At 34.6% G+C, this 27,184-nt stretch overlaps 1 protein-coding gene across 10 annotated transcripts in view; it reads right to left on the minus strand.

Annotated features, from left to right (window-relative positions):
- The window catches only part of DNTT (DNA nucleotidylexotransferase), a 140,723-nt gene that overhangs the window by 46,136 nt on the left and 67,403 nt on the right, over positions 1–27,184 (minus strand). For 9 of the 10 annotated variants that reach the window (XM_039554471.1, XM_019292767.3, XM_039554472.1 and 6 more), the window contains 4 exons: positions 22,855–23,025; positions 21,445–21,516; positions 18,586–18,709; positions 17,294–17,426 (listed from right to left, as the gene is read on the minus strand). In XM_039554471.1, coding sequence (XP_039410405.1) covers positions 17,294–17,426; positions 18,586–18,709; positions 21,445–21,516; positions 22,855–23,025 — 500 coding nt within the window. The remainder of the gene's footprint in view (positions 1–17,293; positions 17,427–18,585; positions 18,710–21,444; positions 21,517–22,854; positions 23,026–27,184) is intronic. The other variant, XM_039554473.1, reaches the window with a different exon arrangement.

Here is a 27,184-nt window from a genome sequence, read left to right on the forward strand (position 1 = left end):
ATTCACTATTCCACCAAGCAAAATAAAACTATGCTTAAGCTTTGAATCACTGCTAGTGCTGTCTCAATTTCATATAAATAATGCAACTGTACCTGGAAGCTGTCCATGTAATTTCAGGCTTTAAGGCTTATGAAATGTATCATACCAATCTGTCACAGTTTTATTTAAAGCCATGACATACATTGCTGAAGTTTTGCTTTTGCTGTCTTGGCAAATCCTTTAAATTACACTTCATTTCAATCAAGTATTTCAAAAGACATCATAGAAACTTCCTGCATAAACAAATTTTGCCCAGTGCCAATCAATGACAAAACAAAATCACTTAAACACTGTTCAAAAAAGATATACAGTCCAATAAGTATTGATGTGGATTGAGGATCTCATATATTCAGCTGAAATGTGAGGTATGCAGATGAATATTCTTAAAACATCTACCTAGTTTTGCATGTGTAAACTCTTCTGTCAGCATATTCTACAGAAACAAGCTTTCTCACTCTTAAGAAACAGCATGTAAGACAGTGGTACAGCATCCTTAGTTACTAGAAATTTTACAGATTTTAATTATTCTGAAACCTGCAGGAAAAAAGAACATATTCCAATATGTGGTAAGTACTGAGGAATCAGACTTGACTGGACAGAAGGTATGTTTTTATTATTTATAAGAGGAGGCATCTCAGAGTAGACCTGCTCAGACATCCTGAAGTACCTAGTTTCTTTTGGCTTAATTAAAAGCCTTAAAGGTGACTTTAGAATTATGCAAACTGGGAGACAAGGAAATTCAACTACCTCTAATTTTGAAGAGTACAACTAAGAGATCAGTGCACTCAGACACCAGATATTTTGGTGAATTATCAGAGAATATGATGTACTTTAGGGACAGAAACCAAACCAAAAAAAACCAAACAAGCAAAAAAACAACATCAAAACAACAACAACAAACAAAACACTAAGAAAGGAAGGTAAAGAAAATGACCTCTCCCTCTATCCAAAAATAAATTAAAATGAGAGGATGAAAGAGAAGGTTAAGTTTTTTAGGACTTCTGTCTGACTTTTTTGGAGGTAGTTGGTGACTGGCACTTTTCAGGACAGACTCCGACAAATCGGGAAAGCACTGGACCCTTCTAGATCTGGATTATCCATTATGTATAGCTATTATTTTGTTACAAGACCAATTCAGGTGCATCATCCACATTCTGCTGGTGTTCTGCCAGAGAAAACATTTGGCCAGAGCTGGCTGTAGATTATATATGTGCTCCAAATACCTAAAGGTAGGATGGAATGCTTGCAATGCATTGACATTCTAGACTGATAAGTCAGAAAGCTTTCCAGTTTTTTGTTTCCATCTCAGCTGGTGCATAAACTGCTCAGGTGCCACATTTCAAAAAGCATTAGTTGCAAAGCAAAACCTCAACTAAGTGAGAGATATATTTCTAGAACAATAACCTAGTGATCTCTTCAACATCATTAATAATGCAGCAGAAAAAACAGAAAAGCCAGCTGCATTCAAATTATTTACTGAAATAAGTAAACAAAAGTCTGCATTATTAATTATGAAAGGTGTATATTAAAAAAATGCTTTCATTAAATTACTTGTCACACTATTTTTTTTGTAATCAGTAAAAAAATTATTTTGCAACTAACGTGGTTTCCATTTATCAGTTTAGATTTTTTTTTGTCCAAGACAAAATTGCTTGGTACAGAATTATATTTCTCTTTTACTCAGAATCTCATAAATGTGTAGAAACTTATATTTAAGATATGGTATTTTAATTTAAAGAAGAAAGTAAAAGTTATTTTTCTATACTGATACTTTAACAAAATTAACAATCAGCTTCATAGCAACAATTTCTGCTGTCCTGAAGTTTTCTGGCAGTAGATTGAAAATGTGAATTCAAACCCTGTCCATTTTAATTCTCTCTAGCTAATTCTCTTGAGTGTTTCAAAAGGCTTATTCCTTTAACATATCCCTTTGTCACAGAAACTTTCATCAACAAGTTCTTTTTCATGCATGTCTAATTTGGCATTTCTAAAAATCAAAACATTCACTTTAAACAATTTAAAAGACAATATTAATGTTCATGTGAGGAAGGAAACATGCATTTTCAGAATGTCTGAATGATATTAAATGTTCAGCCTGGGTTTCACTTACTTGGCAGTGATGGGACAATCTGTAGAATCAACATACCATAAAAATAAAGGTTTCTATTTGCTTCCTGCTCAGCTGTACTGGAAGTTATATAAACATGACAGTTTTTCTATTACAATTCCTTGAACTGAGAAAGAGATTGCTTGCATCCACAGTGGCGGGGGGCGGGGGCGGGTGGGCAGGGGAAAGACAACCAGAAAAAAGACATCTCCCAGAAATTCTAAAATAAAGTAGGATTAACACTTCTGTTTGAACTGATGGTGTAATGGCCATGGAGCATAGGTAATTGTTCATGCACTTGGGTTAGTGACAAAGACATGAGAAGCCAACTTTTGAATTCTGGCATTTTGGGGCAATATGTGTAATTCTACATTAGTTGTGATTACTTTAAGGTATTTTATCAATCTATTCCATCAAAGGGGATATAATACACTAATTTCAATTTAAACATTTGTGTAGTTGCCAGCAGACAGCTGCAGCATCGTGAGTTTGAGTCTAGCCTTTCTACTAAGATGCTGAAGTTTTACTCAAGTACTCCTGAAAAAAATAAGCACAGTTTAAACCTCAAGCATATGTACAATCTGGTTAGATTTAAGAAAATTGTTCACTCCCTCAAATTTTTAGTGTGAACTGTGAAATCTTTCCAGGACTGAGCTGACATACAGATTTTCAATAACTGCATTTGCAGTAGTAGTTGCCCCTGCTGCAAGTAAGGTAGGTGGGAATTTTACAGGCACATAATGCAGAGAAAATGAGATTGTTCTCTTTCAATACTTAATTTGGATTGTGTAATCTACTAATTTTGTCTAACAGAAGAGGACTTTACTCCTAATCTATAGTATACACTTAGAAAACTAGACTTTTACAGAGAAACAAACTGAAATTCAAAAGTTGTCTACTTGGTCTACATCAGTTGTTTGCCAAGGGAGCTGTGTGGTGTGAATGCACACTGTTTGCCAGCAGTTCCCTGAAGCTGAAATAGTTACACCCTTTGGGCCAAAATAGGTTATTCCATTTGAGAAAATCATTTAAACTATACTATCAAAGGAATGCTGCATCTCCACAGAGAAAGGCTGCCAATATATTCTACAAGTATAAGCATACCAGAAAAGCCTTTTAAAGTGTGGACAAGCCTGTCATTAAATCTAACTTCTAACTTGAATAAATCCCTCCATTGTGAAATCTTGTTACCCTCCTTTACAAAATTCCCTTGCTCTGCTTCAAGATGTGATTCTCCATCAGCCTAAGGAGCTCATGAAGTTGACTTAGTCGATTTAATTCTAAATTGAAAACTTCTCTGATTATTACTAACCAACTTCTGTAATTCCCAACCCATGGCAAGGAAATATTCTGCTTCAGAATGTAGCTTCTTAGAGCTCTCTCTGTGCCCTTCCTGATCCAGATACTGTAAAGCTCCAGCCATATATTTTCAGAAAGTCTTTCAAAGAACCAGTCATGTCATATTTCTTCTATTTTTCTGACTTCTTTCTGAAAACAATCCTGACTTTTTCAAACTGCACTGTTTTGTGACCTCAGGCAATGGGACATTCCAATGTCCCATTCAATATAGGTACAGTATAGGTATAGTTTAATATTCAGGTGAAATGTGACGATCCATTCCCTGGGTCACCGTTTCTTGCCAGTTCAATTTCTCAAACAATCAGTTGAAAATGTCCCCCTATTTTGTCATGATTCAACTGAAATCAATGTCCAAGCTCCCACTGACCTTTCAGTGAGAACAGACAGATAAGTTGTTCATGTTTCATTTATAAGATTGGAATGGTGAGGGTAAAATCTACGTCAGCTAAGTGTCAGTGTAGCACCATTTATTGTAGAGATACAAATGCATACTATAACAACATCAAGACATTTCATAAGCAGCAATGAAATAAGGATATTATATCCAATATATAACATCCCCATTGGATATCATATCCGATGAGGATATTATTACTAATGTAAACAAATTAGGTGCAACTGGACACATTAACCTCTGCAACAGGATCAGATAATCAGGAATACCTACTGGACCTGCGTCTAGGTGTAAGATATGCCAAGATAGAAGGAAAATATTTTGCCGTCCTTGATAGCACAGGATACAGCATGTAAGGTTATTACTTTATGAACTAGCATGAGTTTACAAGCATGTATATGAGAAGAAGGAATCCACAAGGCTTTAATGGGTTTGGGGGTTTTGCTCTCCAAGATAGCCCCAAGTGATATGACAGAACAGCTATCATAGCAGATGATTAAAACCAAGTCTATCTTATCAGGTTTTGCTGCTATTTAATGCCGATTTTCCATTCTTCAAAAAGATTGCCCGAAACATTTCCATCCACCTCTCCCATAGTACAGCAACAATCCATAATATATTCCACCCTTTCCAAACTGAAAGCAACTAAAAGGACTATTTCTGACTATATCTTTTAATTCATGCCTTAAAATCATACAATGATTTATTGTAAAACTTTTTAGTCTTTTCCTTGTTATCTGACATGTAGAAAATATCCTGTCTGACTCATATTGTAACAAAAAAAAATTTAACTAGAAGCTAGATCCTTGTTATCATGTCCCCACACCACTAGCAAGATCATGTCACACTTAATTAAAATGTTACGGCTGCTCTTGCTCACAGGGATCTGCAAAATGTATCCCTTGGCTGCAAGGTCACCGATGTTTGCAGCTTTTCTCATGATTATCTGACAGGAAAACATCATTCTTAGCTTGTGCTGTCAACCATCTTTACAGCAACTAACCAGTCTACAATAAACTTTGACTCCTGCTAAAGAGTATATCAGCAATAAGTAAACTCTGCTATAAATGTCCTGTTTTCAAGCCAGGTTCCTACGAATAAAACCATGGAAAAAATGACAGAGTACATTACATAGTATAATTAGAACTGATTTTTGATATCTCGACTCTAAACATTAGGCATTTGATCCTGCAGTCTCTGAACCACCTGGCATCTGAGCCTGCAAAACCTCTTTCGCCCATGGTGAACCACAGAACACCGTTGTTTGTCACAGTAACACTTCACTAAGAGAATGCAAAATTTTCAGAACAACTTCATCTCCGACACACATGCCCTGAGACCCTTACAAGTAAAGCATATTAACAGTAAGAAATATACTCAAGAACACTCAGGCATCAGAAACCTCTCAGAGGAAACAACACGCATCCAAGAAAGACTGCAAGAAAGACAAAATGTATTAAATTGTTTCTATTTCTCTCCTGAATCACTTGGGCACAGGCACTGCAGTTTGTAGGTAAGAAATGCTTAAGTACCGTTGTCTGAAACAAAACAAGAAATAGACACTTGTTTTCTGGTGCACCTAGATATGTTTAACAGAAGGCTGGTGATGTATATTTAGCACTATTCTCTCTTAGCACATTAATTAAGCCTCTTAATCATAGCCAAGCCCTATCCTTGGCCTATTAATGCTAAGTTACAGTTGCCTTTACTGCTGGAAACTTAGTCCAAGACTGCTGCCAGAGTTTTGTTTCAATTACCCTTTATGCAGAGTTCTGATTTGATTTTCCTCTAGAAAGAATGTCACTTTCTTTGGCATGTCTCTTAGTGTTATGAAGACAATTGTTCTGTCTCTCTCTCCTCATTCCATTCCCACCTTGAGCAGCCTCGATTTTGTAAGGCATCCTCTTCTAGCAGGTAAACCCCAATGAAACTATTTTATAGATAACATGTGAGGAAAAGGTCTATCAAAATAGACATCTCCATCTCGTCAAAGCCATGTATGTCTTTGATTTGGCTGCTTCCGCATTATGTTTCTCTTTTATCTTACTACTTTATCTGAAATATCCTCTTTTTTTAATCTTGCTACTTCATCTTTCCTTGAGTATATTCCACTATCTTAATAGTCCTCCTTGTACCTAATGCTCTATAACTTTTAGAAGATTTTTTTATTTACCAGTTTTATGTAGTACCATGAATATTTTTTATTTTATAACTATATATTTGTAAGATCCTTAGTGCTGATCCATATATGGAAAATACTTTTCAAGTAGTACATTTTAAATATTATACTTGAACATATTTGGCCTAAGTATTAAAATTGATCCATTTAAATTCTCTGACTGAGCATTTCAGAAATCAATGCATGATGTTAGCTGAATTCATGTCAAATGTCTGTAAGAGACTCTCCAGTTATTGTGACTCTTCAGAACAGTACTTCAAAATATGATGCCTCCCCACAATATCCATGTAAAAGGCAAAAACACAAACCATTTTTAAAAAACTTCACTAACAACTTGAAATGTTTGGTTTTGCTACAAATTCTGAGTGATAATTATAGTTGATTGTTTATTCTCTCTAATCACTCAATCTATTATTCACAGTGAGGATTTAGCAGAGCTGGTCAAGAAAATGAGAAAAAGCAAAAGGATTTAGGTAGACAGTTAAAAATAAATGAGACAAATGTTTTAGTACAAGTTGTCAATTCAATTTGTTGTCTAAAACTTCAAACAAAATATTTCAGTGATCTTGCAAAGGCACTGTGATGCTTCGTATTGGTTTCTGTGCCTCTGACTACCTCTTGCAGATGCATATACCCTTGTCTTTAGATGAAATGACACTATATCAGTATGAAATTTCTATAGCTGAGGCTAATCATGAAAGAGAAATTCTGATTAGAAACCTCACTTTGCTAAAGAAACAAAACCCACTTGAATTATAGCCCCTACCAGGAAAAGAATTACATTTCTGCACAGTTTTTCATTGAGAATTGAAAATTTTCACAGAAAACAAACAATACTTATAAATATTTTGGTAGGTATATTACAGGTAACCCTAAACATAAATGTATGATTTACTTCATTCACTGATTTAGTTTCTGGCTATAGAGCTGTTCCATAACACCACTGCTATGTTTTGGCTTTCAATACCTCTTCCCAAACAGCAATATACAAATTCTCCTATCCCCTAGAACTAAAATGAAAAAACCAAAACCAGCAAACAACAAGACAAACATTGCTGAAAAGCCACAAAGATAAAATCCAAAAAGAATGAATCAAATCTTCAGAGAATTTAGATTTTCTTATGCATAATGAAGCATGTAATAAAATTCAAAACTTAGTGGAAATTACTTATTCATATTCTCCCTTTATCATATTCCCAACATAATATGCCTAATATCAGTAGCATGAAAAAGAACGAGCTTGAGCCCTATCTTATACACTTCAAGTTAATTGCAGCAAATATAACACGACTCTGCTACAGAATATTTCTAAGGTTGCCATCACTCACATTGGATGAGTTTTTCTTGTAAAGAGTTGCTTGTCCTTCTTTCTACAGAGCTTGAAAATGAAGCTTATTCATTCTATGAATACATCTCTGTACATGTTGGTGTTAGGTACCAATTATTTCTACAGCTTCCTTTTTAATCACAAGAGCTTTTATTCCCCCATGACATATCATACTAACCTACTCCCAAATTACCAAAACATTCAAAGAGCAACAGTTCAACCCTAATGCAGGAAGCAGGTTTTCCAGTTTATTAAATTATACTGATAAATCAATTTTAGTACATGCTCTGTATCATGCAACCTCCTTCCCTGCCTCAGCCCAATTATATGTTATAATAATACCTGGGGCAGTCAGACTTAATATGATTTTTTTTTTTTTTTCTGGATGTGGTATCCTATTCAGACTGTCTCAGCACCAGTGCCTGTGTCCTATACAAAAGACCTTTTCTGGATTTATTTAATACATGTTTTATGCTCACTGAAAATTACGTACTTGTATATTAGAAGAATTGTGTTCAAGGAAAGGCAAAACATTTCCCCTTCCAAAACACCAGAGGAGTGTTTTTAATATGTCATACCAGAACTTACTAATTTACATGTTTAATTTCCATAATGCAAATAGTAACCAGTAGTGCATATGCTAATTGCTCTAAAATGATGAATTAATACTTTTCAGTTAACCTAGCATAAGAAAAACCACAACATTTTTTATTGCTAACCTTTTAAAATGGGAATGGTCAGTAGAATATACATTATTAAGTATTTTTTACTGATATATTAGGACTATAAATAATTGTATTATAACCCCCTTTTATAACTTTTCAAAATATTCACTTTGGCCAAACTTGTCCAGAAAATTGTGTAAATAATGCAAAATCTGTTTTTACATTTCTGGAATTCTAATGTTATATTATTTTAAAGAGTGGCAGTGCAGAAGCCGCTGCAGTTCAGAGCTGGGAATACTGTAATTTGTACTGACAGCTGTCACTGCTCCTTTCCACTTAGGTGGGTCTAATGAGCCAGCCGTCATGAGAGATTGGTATTTGTTTCAGAGCTGGGACTTCACATCAGGAGAAAGCAAGTTAGCTGTTAGTTATAATCTGACACTCACACAAGCTACTAAAATGGCAAAACTGAACTCAGTGCTGAAATCTGCTCTAACGAAAACACCATTCTCTTGCATTTTGATAAGCAAAGCCAGTGGAAATGATATATCTACAGTCCAAATCACTCTTAGCCCAGCTTTCTACATATCAGACACCCCAGATGGCTTTTGTTCTATCCCATGCTGAGCAGTAAACCCAGAAACCTCTTTCCCCATGCCTGCCCTCATACACAGGGAAGGTTTTATCACAGTGGGATGTCTCTGTTATATAGTGAAGGTTTTGAGACACTGTCATCCAAAAATGAGAACAAACATCAAACAGAATTATGGAAACATCAAAGATGCTTTTGAACAAACTGTGGTAGATTTCTAACAATTTCTATTACTTTTTGTGTAAGTAAAAGGCATGCTATGTTGTAAACAGTAAAATAATCTATGAAAAGGTTAAATGAAAACATTTTACATTAGTATCGAATGAACCAATTTAAAAAACTTTGGACATCTACTGTTTAGGTATTAGATTATTTGTAAGAAGTCAATAAATTTATGAGGGGAATGTGCATTGTTAACTGAAAATTCTTCACACCATTGCATAAAATGCTTTTAAAGTGTGACTTCTGGTCAAATAATTTTCATCATTTCTCAGTCATGCATCTTTCTTAAAGTCTTAAACAGATCTTTTTGAGTTGTTCTTCCTTAATTTTTCCATTCACTGACAAAACAAAGGTGTGATTTTTTTGTCTCATCTCTGCACATTATCACTAGCACTGCACCACAAAAAAGGTTCTTCTTTTGACATTGCATCTCTATAAATGGATTAAACGAGCTGTGAATATCAGCATTTAACCAATAAAAAGAGATCTTTATTTATTTAGAATGTATCAGATCTGCTTCATCTAAAAGTCTAATTGAAAAGGCTATTCAGGTCAGCTGTGATATTAGAAGACAACTGAATCACATTTAATGCTACTTAAAGGATGTGAATGGGCTAAAAGGAAAAATTAAAAACCCTGGCCATTAAAATTTAATTTGACTTAGTGAAGCCATTAACATTTTGGTTTTATGCAGTGGCAAGCATTCCAAAAGTATTTCCATATAATTTAGAAACCTAGAAGTGCCAAATGGCTGATCCTTACATAGCAAAAATGATTGAAAGTGACCTTACAGGGCAAATCAGAAAAAAAAGTAAAATGAGAAAAATTTTTCAAATACCATCATTAGCTGTCATTCTGTTCTTCCTTCATGTAGAAACTGTCTTTTATTCTAGTAATTGTGCACTTTGGTTTTCATTTTAACTTTGAATTCATTTGGATATCAAATGAATTAGACATGAAGATGTGTAAAGAAATAATCTATTTTTAAGACAATGCCCTGTCTTACTTCTAGTAGTGTACCTGCAATATGCTGCTTTGCCACCACAAGCTTGCCTTTGCAATTTGAAAATGCCATTCCAATATTCCTTATACGCTGTAATAACAAATATCGTTGATAGCACAAAGCATCCATCAATGCAGTAACTTAAAAAACTTTCATCAGTTTCAAATGAAAACTTTGTCTAGATTAAAATGGTAACAAATCTGATCGTGCATCAGTACATAAGTAAAATTTCAGATTGACTGCCTGACAAGGAAATGGAAACCCCTGGTTTTGGTTTTCATTCTCATTTTTTCCAATTCAGCTTAAAAAAAAAGAGAAAAAGCCAATACAAGAGACTTTAACAGTCCCAAAATAATACAGTCTGAGGTTTCATATCTTGCTTCCAGACATTATTTGTATTGCTCTGGTTTATTTACTAGCAGTCACCATCAGACTTGATAGGAAACAGAAAACACTAAACGCTATAAAGGCTCTTACAAATGCATTCCAGAAGGCGTAGGGTGATCATGGAAACTGTAAGACTAAAGGCAGGGGGTTTTCTGGCTCTACATAGAGAGTATGAAATTTCTGCCTTAATAGAATCAGCCACCTGCATTGCCACCTCCATGCTGGACCCACCACTTGAACTAGTTTTAGAGATGAGAGAGGTACATAGCCAAACAGCATCCTTCTAATGAGCTAAAAAGCCTGTGAAAGTAGGAAGGGGTTAGGTAGAGTAGGGCATGTAAAAAACTTTGAATCAACAAGTTTTTGAAAGACTTCAAAGTATATGCTCTGCTGAGTACTCAATTTTATGAAGTTTCATGGATTCTTAAAAAGTTCTTTTTGTCTATGACTCCCAGATACCTTATTCATCAGTTTCTACTTCATGATTAATTGTGGCTAATAATAGATTAAATGAGTGGAAAAATAATCAAAGCTCTAATGACAAAAGGAAGTATCTGAATTACTCCAATAGATTATCTTCTAAATTGACTTGGCTAACCATTAATTTGATTTTCTCCTTTCCCAACTTAATTTTTAATGGTTACAGAAAATTAAAAACAGAAACCAGTGATGATCTCTGTTCTTTCACAGTTGCAGTGTTCCTAACTCCTTCCACAGAATATTTTTACTTGCAGCATATCAATACCTCAAGTTCAAACACTTCTAATCTTAGAGAGTTTGATAAGGAAAGCTGTTGGAACCCTGGGTTTAGAAAATTTTGGTTTCTGGGATATATGTAACAATATGGAGGATTTGGGGTGTGGATTTGTTCTTCTTTTCTCCTTCTTCACAAATCTGGGTGTTCTGTTATTGGGTCAAAAAACCTGCAGTGTGGATCATGAATAGTTAGTTTTTGGATTATAAATAAAAATAAATTACTTGGCATTCCATTACTGGGTAATTTGGACCTTAAAAGACCTTGGAAGTTAGAACTCGTGGCCATTTTCCACCTTGTTAACTAAGAGGCACATCCCGTGCAGCTGTGCCATAGATAAGAAAACAATAAACATCTAAGTCCGAAGAACGACCTACCGACATCTGCCTTTTAATCCAAAATTCTCGGGAAAGGAACGGGAACAGAACGGAAAGGAAAGGGAGAAAATTAGCAGAAAGCTGTTTTCATAATCTTAAAAACCAGCCAGATCAGATTAGAACATCTCCAGGTTAAAAGTCTCATCCAAAGTAGGCTACAGTTTATCTGAGGAAAGGCTGTGCTCATGAATGATAGCCAAGCAGTCTCTTCAGTCTGTTGCTGGAATAATTGCTAGATTATTCCAGGATCTGCTTAAATTAGAGTGTGTGCAAACTACTATATCAGCTGAAATGTTCAGTGAGCAGCTTGCCTCACTGCTCCTTTATAGCAGATTTCTCTCTGGAAAAAAAAATGAAATACCAGCAGATAAAAAAATTTACTTATTTTAACAGCAGTACAAAAAAGTGAGCAGAAATTACAGTATTTGGACTTGAGTACCTGGATACAGTTTATATCTTTCCTTACCACAGTTTTGTGTTTTGGAGTAAAAGAAAAGCATAGAAATAACCGTACCTAAGAACAGCGTAAATGCAAAGGTACACTGTAACAATGTGTAAGTAGAATAAGAAATCTCTGCTTAGGAGTTTGCCTAAAAACTTAATGAAAGAATCTTTTGCAAAATTAATTCTATTAGTTTAGTGAGTAAGTCTGGAACTATTTTAATACTAGAGCTGAGGAGAAAGAAAATAATTTGTGTAATAGGACTTCAAATACATTTACTCTGAGAAGTGAAAAAAATTTGGTGTCATTGTCAGGTATTCTAACCTCATTGAGGAACATCTACAGCCTCCAAAAGAATAATATTATTAGAAGTATACAATATCAAAAGGTCAAACAGAGTTTTTTATCAGGATCAGAACTTGTGATCAAATGTTCTATGATTTATCAAGAAGTTCAGCCAGAAAACACATGACAAGCTCAGTTAAATAAACCACAAAGTCCTGCACATATTCCAAAAGCTTGGAAAGCATAATATTCTTCAAACATTCAATCTCACAGTCTCTCATTTATGAGCATGTGCCAACACAGTTAGATAAATGTGATTTCAGATGCCATATAGAAGTCTTATTTCTGAAACAAAGGTGTCACAATAACCTTGGTTATTTATCACTGCATGAACCTGTAAAATAATCTCTCAAAGCGTTTCTTTGTCTCAGCTATTTCATCTTATTTTATCTCCAAGACTGAAAGAAGTGATATCTTTAAATTATTTTCTTGGTACAGAACAGGAAAGACCAGAGTCCTGTACCATGTCATTACTTTATGTATCCCTTTTCCTTGTAGGAAATGTCACTGCACACAGGAATGAATTTTTTGCATTGTAATATACAAAAGTATGGCGGTGGTGCCTGACAAAAACACTGACCCTGTCCTTTGTTCTCTTCATTGCTTTTCTATTAACAATTCTTATCTACAAGTGTTACAGAGCATCAAATCCTGATTTCTAAAAGATAATATAAAATTCAAGCAAGGAGATAGTGATCTACAATTAGGTTCATGTTAGGACAGAATTAACAATAAGAAAGTCTAGAAAGAACTTCCCTGAAGACTGATACAGCATGGAAAGATTAATCTCCCACAAAGATAAATAAAAGACAAGAGACACTAGTTACTCTTCATGATGCAATGCCCAAGACACTTGAACAACTTCTTAAGAACTGCAGTATGAAAAATTACCTAAAAGTGTCTCCTTAGTCTACTTCACTTTCTCTAAAGGCTAAGGTAGGAGAAGCCAACAGAAGTGTGTCTAAGTAAATATTTGAGACAGTGAGAAGTGAAATCATAATACCAAGAGGACGACTAGATAATTTTCTAAAAAATAAGTGCATATTGATGATATAGTAACCATGTCCTTACATCATAGAAATACAATTCTACTGCTGCAGAGCTAACCACAACTGAGTGTGCTACATGCAACACAATAAAAATGAAATGTAATTTGTAAGTAATTTGTGAATTATATGGATAAAGCACACAGAAAACCATCCTGAAAATGCAGTTCTTTTATATATATATATATATATAATATTGTTATTACTGTATGTAATTCTTATTCCAGATCCCTTCCTGAACTTCTCCAGCCAAATTTGGGGCTTGTGGGTATATGTATTGAGATATGAATAACCAGTAAAGAGATTGAAACCATAAACTACATATAGTATAGAGTGCTTCCTCCAAGAATTTTTGCTCTTATGAAACCCTCAATCTAGATCACATCTTGTGGCAAAACCAAGTATCAGCAGCTAAATCAAGTTCACTAAAACCCAGGATCTTACAGAGTATCATCATAATGCTCCAGTGCATGGCAACCTTTTCTAGAAGTTGTTCTGAAGCCATATACTAACATGGAACTACAGGAAAAAGGGAAAAACTCCTCCAGTTTCACTGCCATGAAACCTACTGCAAAGTTATTTGTCTACTTGTGATTGCTAACAGCCCTACAACAATGCTAATATTACTATTAATAGTATTAACACACTGCTAATAGGAATAAAAATTTCTGTAGCATGCAGTGATATACACAAGACGAGATAATGCTATTACTACATAAATCTCCTTCATTCTCTTCATAGAGTAAAACTTGCCCTTTTAATATCCAGGAAACAAAGTTGTCAGTTCCACACTTTAATGCATTTACAAGTGATTACACACATTAGCCTGAACTACACTCCTGCCTTGGCTATATCTGGGACAAGCGTATTATTAATCAGGGATGTTGCTTATTAGAATAAGGGGTTTTTTCTCCCCATCCCAGGGCCTCTGTTTATGTAGGAAGGGAAACTTCACCCTCAGTGGTTTTTTATCTTATGAGGTGCTATTCCCCACCTCAGAATTTGTCTTATTAACTTAAATCTCAAAATAAGAAAGGCTGAGCATTGAATATAATACCATGCCAATTCAAACAGACTTGGCATGGCAAATTCAGGCTTCCGAATAACATTGTCTGTGGTATGATTTGTACTGCACTATCAGCACCTTTGGTTCTTCCTTCTCTGCAGTCACCTTCCCTGACACCTTCCCTGAATAGACAATGAAATACATTCCACACCATGTGGGTGTATCTTATTTATTTCATAACTACAATTGCTCTACTTCTGTATTTCCATGCATTTCCATGTTGCAATTTCTGTTTCAAAATGACCCAGATAAATGTTGGAAGAGGACAAAAAAAAAGAAAAACTCTCCCAACCTTTCAATTCAAGCTATATTAAATGAAATTTGAGGAATGTTTTTTACAGGTGGTTAGCCAAGTGTTCCTGTAGCAGAGCAAGGAGGATAAACTCATCCAGACTTCATTAATTTATTAATTTCTGCTCCTGAATTATTTCAAATTAGGAAGATATTAAGGGTTACCATCGTGATTCTTTTACTCTTTACAAGACTAGAAAAAGAAGCCATACAGAAGATTAGTGCTACAAGCTGAATCAACCCAAAGAAAAGTCCACAAAGAAGTTTGCTGGGATTTAAAATAAAACAAAACAAAACTTACTAATTTTAACTTTATACTATGCTTCTTAATTTTTATTAAAACAATTTTTACATCATCTGTTTTCTTGACATGTCAGGAATTTAAAGGAAAATATTTGGTGACATATTAAATATATCCATCCATGTATGTACATAATAGATCTGGGGAAAATAATGTAACTTTCATCTCTACTGAATCTCCATAGCTGTATGGAAGTATCGCTCATTGTAATTCATCCAGTTCTCCTGCGTAGTAAGGTTTATGAGACTCATGACTTCCAACTCTCCAATCAAAAAACTGGAGGAAAACAATCAACTGTTCACTTTTTCCAAGTTATCAAACTGAAATACAAACCAAGACAAATCTGGATCTTGGGGAATCAATATATTATTCAGACCAATCATGAGCTATTTTTCCTCTTATGTTAGCAGTACAAGGCGTAGTATAAGGGAATTGTTTAAATGATACAATTTGCCTATTTTATTAAAATATATAATGATGAAAAGAACGAAAAGTAATTTGGTAATTGAAAACCGTGAGCTACTTAACTTACACAAACTTCTTACTGAAGAATACTGCCTCTATAAGAGAAAGGCAAAACAGAACAGATATAACCAACCCTATTGCAACTCAACAATTAAAATATAGGTGCCTGAAAGAGGTACCTCAATCCATCAAGTTATCTGCAAATCCTACACTGCAGCATTTATTTTCCATGGGCTGGAAAAACATCATTTGGGATTGACATATTGAAACTTACAGCTTAATATATTCCTGTACATTTAAAGGCATGTAATTAGTATACAGAATTACCCACTAGTAGGCATCAATAGATACTTAAATGATTTCTCTTCTGGCTTGATACACAATTAGAGATACTAAAGCTTATTCTTAGTAAGAAAGAGAATGACTATCATATCTCCCCACAAGAATAAGCAAGACAAAAGGCTTATATTAGATTTGTGAGATTCAAACTTTGCAAATAGTATTCAACAAAGCTCACAAATACGTTATATTAGAAGAACTGGGACTTTTCAGTAAATAACCTGTAAGGCTCTGACCCATCTAGGCATGTGTAATCATTTACATCCAGGTTACCAATAACACAGGGTCCCTGACTGATTTGCATCAGTGGGGAGAGTGCCATCACACGTCTCCTAAAGACTCATTGAATGATGACACTTGAGGTTTTGAACATAAAATTTTATCTTGTTCTTATATTTCTAGTCAGGGTTCCTACTGAAGCTTAATGGTTCTTATTGACCAGACAGTTTTATAGAAATTATGTAGCTGGAGGATGCAAACATTCTTACAATAAATATGGGATATACAAGGAATAATTATAAACATCATTAAATTAAAAGATGATAAAAGCATTCAGCATAATAACTGTAATGTAGAAATTATAATTATATAAGGTCTTAACTTAGCACTGGACTGAGTCTGTGACCTATCTAGGCTTACAAAATAAAACAGGTAATACATTACTTATTAATATTCTTCTGTCTTTTTCTCTCATACCAGTTTTAGGTGCATGAGAGTTACAGAAATGTATCTTTTGAGTTCTATAAGAATACTTTAAGTATTTTTGAAAGATATTTTTATTTTCAAAATATAGTCAAAATGTTATGAAGTAACAAATGAAGCAGCAAGAGCTAAGGTGCTGACGAGGGACTTTTTGGTTTAAGAACATCACATGTAGAATGAGAAGGACATAATGGGGGACTGAGAATAGAGCAAGGAAAGCAGAACTCCTGAAAACTATTCCCAGTCTCAGTACTGTGCTGTGTGGCTGTAAGAAAGCTCTCAATTAAGTGCTGAAAGAATAAATTGTTCCAAGCAACAGCTTTGTGGGTTGGTTTTGCAGAGCAAAATCAAAATTATTAGGAAAAAAAATCAGCCAGGAAAGGAATACTGAGATCATCCCATCTATACAGAGGTTAGTGTATATTTAATTTATCCAGTGCTTTATAGTCATTTTAGTAACTGTTTACTCCAAGTATACTTCTAACACTACGAACTGCCTCAGCACATTTCAAACTCATGTGACTAAGATCTCCTTAAACTAACACACAGCCACCCCCCCAAAAAAAACCAAACCAAGACTGCCTTAAGCCTATTTATTGTGTCTTTCCTTCAAACATGGCCTTAGAATAGTCTCAGCCTTGGGAATTCAGATCCAGTAAAACTAACCATCTGCAGTAACAAAACACATAGCCCAAGACCGTCATAAAATTGCTCTCCTGTTTGAAAAAAAAACAAGCCAACCAACAAACCCACAAAAAAAAAAAAAAAAGAAGTTGAAAACAAACACTGATACTTTCCCACCAAGCTTCTTTGATTTTTCCAAGACACAAACATCTTCTTTTTAATGTACCTGAATAAAGCAGACAAGTGACCTCATTTGTTTTCACTCACCTCCTGAAACCACCAGTTATGGTAACTAAAGCATCCGGTAGAAATGTGCACACAGCATTCTTGACAATCAAGCTTACTGCATCTGCTTCTGCCTTAGATACACAGCTAACAAGGTCCTCATAGTAGAGAAACCCTGGAAATCAAAGGCAAAAAGTGCTGATCACTCCACAGAAATATCAAAATCTACACAGCATTATTCAAGGCCCAAATCACAGGTGGTGTGGGTGCAAGGGATCACAGGCCAGAGACAGCCTCTTTCTTCCCTCATCTTTGCCCTTAGAGTTTATATATATTTTTGTCATTATAATTTGTCATGTAATTTGTCAATATATCAGTCACAATAATTGCTCCACTATCTGAGGACCTGAATATTTATAAATTACTCTGACTTCCCTACCAGCTCCCATCAATGGCATTTTTGGATTCAAAAAGACAGACTTCCCAAAATAATGGTGTTCTACACAAGTACAGGGCTCAGAAGTATGTGAAATACCCCAGCTATCTTATTTCTGATCACAGAGGTTGTGTCAAAAGAACCCAGTATGGCAGCTTGCTTCGCACTTGAATATGACATGTAAAAGAAAAAAGGACAAAGGAGCATAAATATAAGAAAGCTGATCCAAGGGATTCTGAGGTGATATAAAGCACATGAATTTCAAGGGATTCTGAGGTGATATAAAGCACATGGATTTAGTGCAAAAATAAAGTTACATTGTTTTAGTGTCATATTATAGAATATGTTTTCCTTAATATAACTAACTCCTTTGTTTAAATAGTTCACTTATTTAAGAAAACAGTGCACACACAGAATCTGTGGGGAAGCAACATTATTCAAATAACCATGTTTAACACTTTAAAGCTAAGATGTGCTAGGATTATGGAAAGAATTATATAAGTACTTTATTACAAGTCTAGATCTATCACTAAAGTAGGGCTGCCTTGAGGGAGACAGATCTCCTCTGAAAACTAATTCTGGGTTTTCCCAATTTTGTAATTTTTTCACAACCTGTGCAATAATGAACCATTAATATTTTCATGTATAAGAGATTTCATTTGGTATCCGTGCAAGCAATTTAAAAATATGCATATTCCTATGTTTTGAATGACATTATGACATTATTTTGAATTAGGAGCTCAGCTGGTCCAAGTACTATTTTCACCCAATAATTCAGTATTGACACAACACTGCAGCAAGAGAACAGATGTATAAATGAACTTTGCCTTCCCCTGTGCTTCTGTTTTCCAGTTCTTAGAGCACTGAGATACAAGTTTTTATGACACTTTCACCTTACCTGCTTTCTGCATTTTTGACAGCTTCAGGGTCTTGTCAGCTTTTACCTCTTCCACAGTTCGCAAACCCATTCTGTACCATTTCTCAGATGTCTTCACTCCCACTCCAAAGACGGAAGTAAATTGCTAAAGTCGGTAGGAAAATACACATTTCAGTGTTGTTTTCTAAAGGAGCAGTGAATTAAAAATAAGTAGGTAACAACAAGGTTTCACAAGGAAAGTAATGGGCAGAGTTAATCCTACATTGAAGATAAATAGCATAATAAAAATATACAAATTCAGCTTCCCTTCTTTGCATAACTACATTGAATAGAGAACTGGTTTTATACATGGACAGTTCTCATTATCATGAGATCTAAACAATACAGTAGTAGTCCCAGCACCTTTATGTAATTTACCAAAATGTACACTTTTAACTAAGGTTTGATACAAGGGTAGTAGCCTTTATTTTTACTCCATTTATTAATAGAAATGCAAACAGCAACATTAGGTAGCTCGATTCCCTGACACTGACCTGATAGAATAAGAGATATCACAAGATTATCTTCATAATTTGACTGACATTACAGCTTTGTGTTATATGCACTGCCAGATCTAAAAACAAAAGAGCAAAAAACCAAACAAACAAGCAAACAAAAAAAGGGGGGGAAAAGGCAAAAACAACAAAAAACAAACAAAAAATAAAAGCAGAACAAACAAACAAAAAACCACACATATATCCCCCAAAAAACCAAAAAACACACACACAAAAAACAACCTAAAACAAACCAAAATCTACCAGTCTACCAGAAATTTTTTTGTGGTTATATTCCATTTATTCCAAAGTAATGTTCACTAGCTTATTACCTGTGAAAATATCTACAGCAAAAATGTCGCTGTTGTAAGCATTATTCAATGGATCGATATCTCAGATGAACAGTGATATGAAAGCAAGAGGGAAAACTTTCATGCTTGCTTAAATGCATGCTCTTTAAGTTCAGTTAGTCAATACCGAAGCTCTCCAGACTTTATTTGTACTTTTATGGAATTCAGTGAGTACCTGTGTAAGACATGAATAACTGCTGTTCTCCATTGAATCTACAACCTCTGAATTCCAACCACGATAGCTTTATTTTGTGGTTTTGTGAAGATATTAATTCATTGGAAATAATTAAGATTAAAAAAGAGAAAAATTAAAATAATGGATAATATTAAATAGGAATTGCCCCAGATTTTGTATATAATGGGTGAAATTACCTATTCTTTGTCTCAATCATGTGTGCTTATAAAAGGATGTGATTTTTTAAATACTTAGGTTGTTATCTTTTTAATGTTTTTACTGGTGCAGAAATATTTTCAAAAGGGTCTATTACTGGGTTTTAAACAATTCTAAGAGATTTAATTAACACTGGGATAGAGAACTAAAGAAAATGGATTCTGTGCACCCAAATTTTTAGGGTGCACAGTGGTTTTTTTCTTTCCATACTAAGACCCATTGTTATTTAACATATTTATAGATGCTAGAGATGCTGTCAGCTGTGCAGCACAAGTAACAGGGAGCCCATTTCTTCAGTTGTGTGTGGGGGCACTGCTTCTTTTCAGCTGGTGAAATGAATTATGTGAACTCACTCTCTGCAGCACCCACTTCCATAAGGAGGCATTCATGTCCCTACATCTTAAACATTGACTATAACTTAATTTGATAACCATGGTCCTGGGGCCAGAAGTGATCTTTTAAATCATAAGTGAAGCAGCAGGCACCAGGACTATGACAAACAGTAAAATCTAGGAATTCACTAATATGAGATTCTTCTTAGAATCTCATAAAAAATTGGTGGAAACAACTGGTTACAACTAATTTAGCCAAAATGTTGAGACGTGCTCAGCTAACAAGAGAGCCATGTAAGTTTGTTGTAATTTTGCATGTGAAATGAGGCATAAAGCATATTTGAGATAATTTGTCCCCTGATAGGTTCTATTCTAATCTTCAAGAGATTTTCTTAAACCCTGAACTGTAAGATTTAATAGCTGTTCCTCAACCATGCTGTAATGCAATCATGCATTAATAAGCAAGTCTGCTCCTTGAATCCTGCTATACATGTGAACATGCTACACCTCCTTTTGAATATTGCTGTAGATGGCATCAACAGCTGCCACTGAACATCCTTCCATACCTGTGTTGTAGGTCAGAGAGAATGGAAGAACCTTTGGATACCTGAAGTAAAACTGAGTGATGCCATGGAGAATTAAACAGTCCCATTAAACAGTACCATTAAACAGTCCCATCTTACTCTGTTTTAATGTTTCTGAAGACAGAAACAGTGTATTTATAGTGATCAAAAATGCAGATAAAATTGAAAAAATATTTGTTCATCTTATATGTTTCTAATGCAGAATTCAATTAATGTTTTGGAAATGGGAACTGCAGTATTTATGCAGTTTAGATTCCCTGCAACTATGAAGTAGTGTGACTATGACTCTACAATCTCCCTAAGGAAGAAACAGCTCCAGCCCTCCTTCTGCCTCACACAAAAGAGAATTACAATAGATCTGAGTCATCTTCTTCACCTGGTATTTTTTTAATTTCAGAATGAAATGTAGTGTTAAAACGATAATCAGCTGAGACAGAAATAAACTCACGATTGCATTAAACTTACAGCAAAGAGGATGCATTACATCACTTAAGAGCAACTAGGTATACATCACATTAATTAAAAATAGAAAATAATTTCACATTATTCCTTATCACAGTTTCTTGATCTCCATATCTTTCTTTGTACTTGATATTGATTGTTCCTTTATAATAAAATTGATGAGTTTGTCCACGTTCTACAAAAGGGAAGACAATTTTAAACAACAGCAACAAAACTCAAAGGATTTACCTTAAATGCCTTGTATCGCTCATCATTTAACACTTCTCTAACTCTAGAACTCTCTCCTTCTTCAATAATCTCCTAAACAAAGAAAAATATTACTTATAAAAAATAAATTTAAAAATCAATTTGTAAGATCTTACCACAATTATAAGATTTAGTAAAGTAATCTAAAATCAAGTTTTATCAATATTTATCAATCAATAAACAGAACCCTTAGCAAGCATATGGTTTTATTCTCTTAGGATCAACTTCTGCAACCCTTTTAAAGACAGAAAATTACTGAAGGATGAAGGAGAAACTGGAACCACAGAATAAATTCACAGTACTACTCACTCACAAATTTACTCAAGGATGAAGTAGAAACCGGGACCATGGAATATATTTCACAGTACTTATTTACCCATGAAGTCACAGCCAGAAAGCAGTTATTTATCATAAGCTATCAATGACTTGTCCGGAAAACTAGATTTCATTATTTAGTTGAGTTTTCTATTCCCAAAAGTAAGACCGTTGTAAGAACAAATACATTTTTTGCAGAGTGTACACTACTTCACTACTTCTAGTCTTTCCGATAAAAACTATGAACAAAACTAACAAAGAAAACCAAATATAACCCAAAAAAACCATCCTGTTTTCTGTGGGATCATGACTGCAATTCCAACCCCCCAGGTAGAAGGTACTAAAGGCACTTCAGGGGTTACATTCTTAACTGGAGGAATGGGGCAAACAAGGAGCCAGAGCCAAGAACAACACTTAGCAATGACCCCTCTAACACTCAGCTGAGACCCCTGATCAGTTGCCTGCTGGAATAACAGCACCCAGAGATGTGAGTCCTGAAAAGGCTAAGAACTAAAAAAAAAAAAAAAAAAAAAAAAAAAAAATGGAACTCCAAGTTCCTGTAAGAATGTAGAGTTCATTCATCACCTGGATAAAAGTCTCTGCTATAACTATATATAACTTGCTATAACATAGCAAGGTAAGACTTAACATTAGAGTACTAAAATATTTACCACTTTTGCAAAAAATAGTATTTCTAATAAAGCATTCAGGTGAGCAAAGTGATGTTGCCAAGGGCAGAAGTCACATGAACAAAACTATTAACACTTAACCTGTTGCATCCAAATCAGAGTGAGCCCTTAAAAATTACATGCAAAGCTGATACCGCTTTATTTATTCCTCTGTATTTACTCACTTGTTCCCCTCATTCCTAAGAGTGGAGTTTCCATGACAGAGCCTTGTGTTACTACAAGAGGTTTCCAGAAACCATTTCATTCTTAGAAACAAGGATAGCACATTGTTATTACAGGAAATACAGAAGGTTGTGTACATACACACAGATACCAGTGCTCCTCTCTGTGACCTGTCAATGTAGATCTGTAAAAGAATCTATTGTCAGATAATTCAGAAGTACATTACCTCAATGATATCTCTGACTTGGTCTCCCATGCAGGGCAACCCTTGTATATCTTTCATTCTCGTTACTGGAAATGGAAGAGATTTCAGCAAAGAAGCTGCCCTTAAAAATTCCAGGCAGAATATTTCACTTTCTTTGAACTCATAATTTTCAGCCATTACCTCAAAGGCATCCTGGGACAGGGCGAGGTATAGAAAAAAAAAAAGTTGAAGTTTAATAAAAGCTTAAAATATTCAGTATGCTCCAAAAAAAGGTTACTTTGTATGATAATTCAAGAATTAGTTTTTTAGGGTGAAAAGATAGAGTTCATAAAAAGAAAAGCAGACTAATTTTCTAATAACTTGACGTTTTCCCGGTATCATAAAAATGGTATTTTAGAGACAAATTTTAGAGACAAAATATATGAAAATATTTTGATCAGTAGCAGAGCCTAACTTGAAAACCTTTTGTGAGATATGCCTTCTGTATTCTGTGCAGATCTAATAAAACAATGTGAAATAGAGCCATAATTTTTAGAATTATGCCCAACCATAAGAAATCCAGCAGATCAGCATGTAACATCTGCATTTTCAGATACAACCAAATAGGAAACTGTGGCAACACTGGAAAGCACCTTCATCTTTTTGAACATGAGACCATGCTTCTAATTTAGTAATTTAGGGAACAAACTCTCTTTTTCCTCATTTTTCAGATGTATAACCTATGCAAATAGAAACACATTTCCTTTATGGTTCTCCAGCTATCCATGATTTGGTTTATTTAACATTGCACTCAAAAATACCTGAAGAATGTCCATACAGTTAGGGTTTTTTTTAAAACAATCCATATGCAATTTATGCAGCTTTGAGATCTGTTTCCCTCCCAGAATATATAATAAATATGTATCTTAATAGTAGCAAATTTTAGAAATGAAATGCAGGGAACAGACCACACAGTGGTGTAGAGGCATTCTTTTGCTGCTTGCCACAGTAGAATACCAGCTTTGGAGAGAGAACAAATGCTGCAAAGTAATTTTGTGAATAACCAAAGAACTTATGAAGGTTTTTAGTTGATTAGCAGCTGGAAAAAAAAGTTCTGAATGAAATCTTGCACAGACCTCAAAAAATTTCACAACTGCAAAATTAAGTGATTTCTTCAGAAATGCTTAAGAGTGGACCATTACTAGAAGAAACTTTTACTATTCAGAATATTTTCCTAGAACTCAGAGAAGTGGCTGTCAGTGTGCATCTGCCTGCAATTACCACTTCCCAGAGCTGTAGGCCTGTTCAGAAGTGGTTTTGGAATAAATATGAGTAAAATCAAGAGACAGCAAATGGCTTACCAGAGCAATGACTGCAGCGGACAGTAGGAAGGAAAAAGATTAAGTGTCTTTTTCCTGCCCTCACTGTTCATGTTCAGTCTCAAATTTCATTTCATTTGTAATGAATACAGAGTTTATATAGTTTAAAGAAAAATAATTTTAGATTTTCCTTTGATTTTTAAGTGTGCTTTATATTGGAAGATAAAGGCCAGTAAAAACCAGCAGGCCTTGTACATCCTAAATTCTACATGTGTAATATCTCCAGGAGAGTCTGTCCCAACCCCACTAACTGACATGACAGCAAATCCACTGAAGTCAGCTCTTTATTACATCTGTGGAATAGAAAACAGCATCTATCACCCTGCATTGAATGGATGCAGACTCATTTAAACAACAACAAGATTTTACTTGAACTACCATCATTTAGCTCACTAAAATAGAACAATTTCTTAAAATTAAATATACCTTTCACAATGAATGTCAATTATTTACATATTACATTTCATTGTTTGGTCAGTTCTAGAAAAACAGACCATCTGACATGGTGTGTTGTTTAGATAATAAACATTATAGTCTCATTGAAACAAAATGAAGGTTTTACTCTATATCTTCAAGAAAACATTGTGTTAACTTACCCTAGGATTTGCAAAACTTTCCTCTTAACAAAAAAAAAAAAATCTTAATTGTTTTGACAGTATTTCTTTAGAAGAAATAGGTACCTTAGCTGAACAAAACCATTTCACCTTTTTTTACCTGCACTGATATGTTAAAATGTATAAAAATAGGATTTGCTACAGGAAATTTGCTTTATTCTATATAACCAATATAACTTTACTCCTTGGTCTCCCTAAGAATCAGTCACCTGTTGTCTGTCTCACTCTAAGAATCCTCCCCTTAGCTGCATATTCATTTACCAGCTACCCTCATTAGTAAAGGCTGTGAAATTTCATTTTCATAACGTTTCATGAAAGATCTCATGAGAAGGACAGATGTTTAGCAACATGCCTGATCTGGAAGTTTCAATTATCATTTACATTCAACTAGCCTTTGGGTATAAGGAATCAATAAGAGGAAAGAGAATGCTCCTTTGGGGGGAAGAAAAAAAAACAACAACAAAAAAAACCCCAACCCAACAACAGCAACAAAAACTCCAATTATTAGAAAAATAATGCACAAGCCTTAGCCTCCTAACAGCTGTCTTTAAATCTCTTGCAGGAGCTAATTGTTGGATTTATTCAACTGCTTTTTTTTCCCCACACACATTTAAGATCTTTATTTACTTGACAGATTATGTTGTATGTAATTACACAATTTCTGGTAAAAGACAGGCACATTATAATTTCCATTTAGAAAGAGAAGTAATGCAGAAAAAAGGTGAAACTACCAGTTTGAGGTCATGAGCAACATGGATTCATCCCAGTTTGTATAAGAAAGAAAAAACACAACATAGACAGTACTGCAAAGCAAATGGGGAAATATATTTTATAAATGGGGTAAGGAGTCAGATGTTTCCTCTGCTGTGGGGTTTTCTGGATGTTCTCCCCAGTTCTTACAGTTTTTATTCTTTATCAGCTTTAAAGATTCTTTCCTACTATGCAATAGAACATGCTGTTGCTTCAAGTGAGATTTACAGTTTAACTCAAAAAATTAAGATTACTTTTGCTTTCTTTTTCTCTCTTTATAATCTGTGTGCAGGAATACTCAAGAAAGCAGTGTTCAGCAAAAAATTTCTTACTGCAGTTAACACTAAAAGCATTAATCGGGGCAGAGATAAAAAGATATAATTGCTACATTCTTGTTAAAATAGTCTATACTGATAAACATATCCAGAAAAATTCCCAGTTCCCAAAAGTAGCTGCTCAGCAGCATGCATTAATAATGGCAGAGACTGGCAAAGCCATCTTCTTGATTAGACTGCTCAAAAAATCTAGGGATGTTTTTTCTCACTCCCAAAAGGCAGTCTCTCACATGCACATCTGGTAAGTGTTCTACACTGAATAATCAGCCATTGTGATAATTGTGTCTGCATAACCCAGCACTAACCCTGCTGTAGAGAGGTGTCAGTCCCTTCCCACTGGTGGGAGGGCAGTTTTCAGAAAAGCTGTGTCACCATCACTATCGAAAAATACAACCACACAGAGCATTTTACCCAGAGGCTGTTGATAGTAAACGAGAAAATATAATCAAAGCATTTTTATGATTCTAGTTTGCATTTTTCACTGTTTTCCTGCCTTTGTGAAGCTCATTAAGCTGTTTAAAATAAACAATTAAAGAGTATTGAATATTCATTATTCTCTGTACAAAAATAAACATTGCCTGCAAATGCTGCAACTACTTACAGATCTGTCTTTTAACATAAAGCTGCTTTTGACATTTTTTAATAAGATATTTCTTTAAAAAAAAAAGACAGCAAATGGACTTGCTGTCTATTAAACAGTATAGTTCATATTGAGTAATATTGTAGAGGGGAAAAACATATAAAACTCTAATATTATCTAAGAAAAATCTTACAATGTAATAGATCTCTGGTGAAGTCTGCTTATGGTGATATAAAAAGGAAAGTTATTGACCATTTATTCTAAACTTTTATATGTCTTACATGAAGCACCTTGCCTCCACTTTATCAATCAGACAAATATTCCAGTTACCTGTTTAAAAAGTACCAGTATAAAAGGAAACTAAATTTCCAGAGACTTCCAGCACATGGGAATTTCATGATCTTCAGAGTACTCTGCAGGGTCTGCTCTAATTAAATGTGAAACAGAGTTGGGCCACATTTCAGTTCTTCAGTTATGGAAAATTTTACTTCCATGTCTGAAATTGTGGAATGTTTGTTGGTGAGTCTTGGACTATGGAAAAATTTGGGATTTAAATGCACTTCAGATTCCAGCAGGTCAGGTCCAAAAGTACTCTAAGATTTTGCTGAATTGTGTTAAAAATAAGAAAGGTGCCAGATGTAGAGAGGAATTTTGAATCTCATTTAATATCTGGTATTTAAGAACTAATAAGATATCATTAACAACACCAAATTA

Source organism: Corvus cornix, chromosome 6 (genome assembly GCF_000738735.6).
Source record: "Corvus cornix cornix isolate S_Up_H32 chromosome 6, ASM73873v5, whole genome shotgun sequence".
NCBI lineage: Eukaryota > Metazoa > Chordata > Aves > Passeriformes > Corvidae > Corvus > Corvus cornix.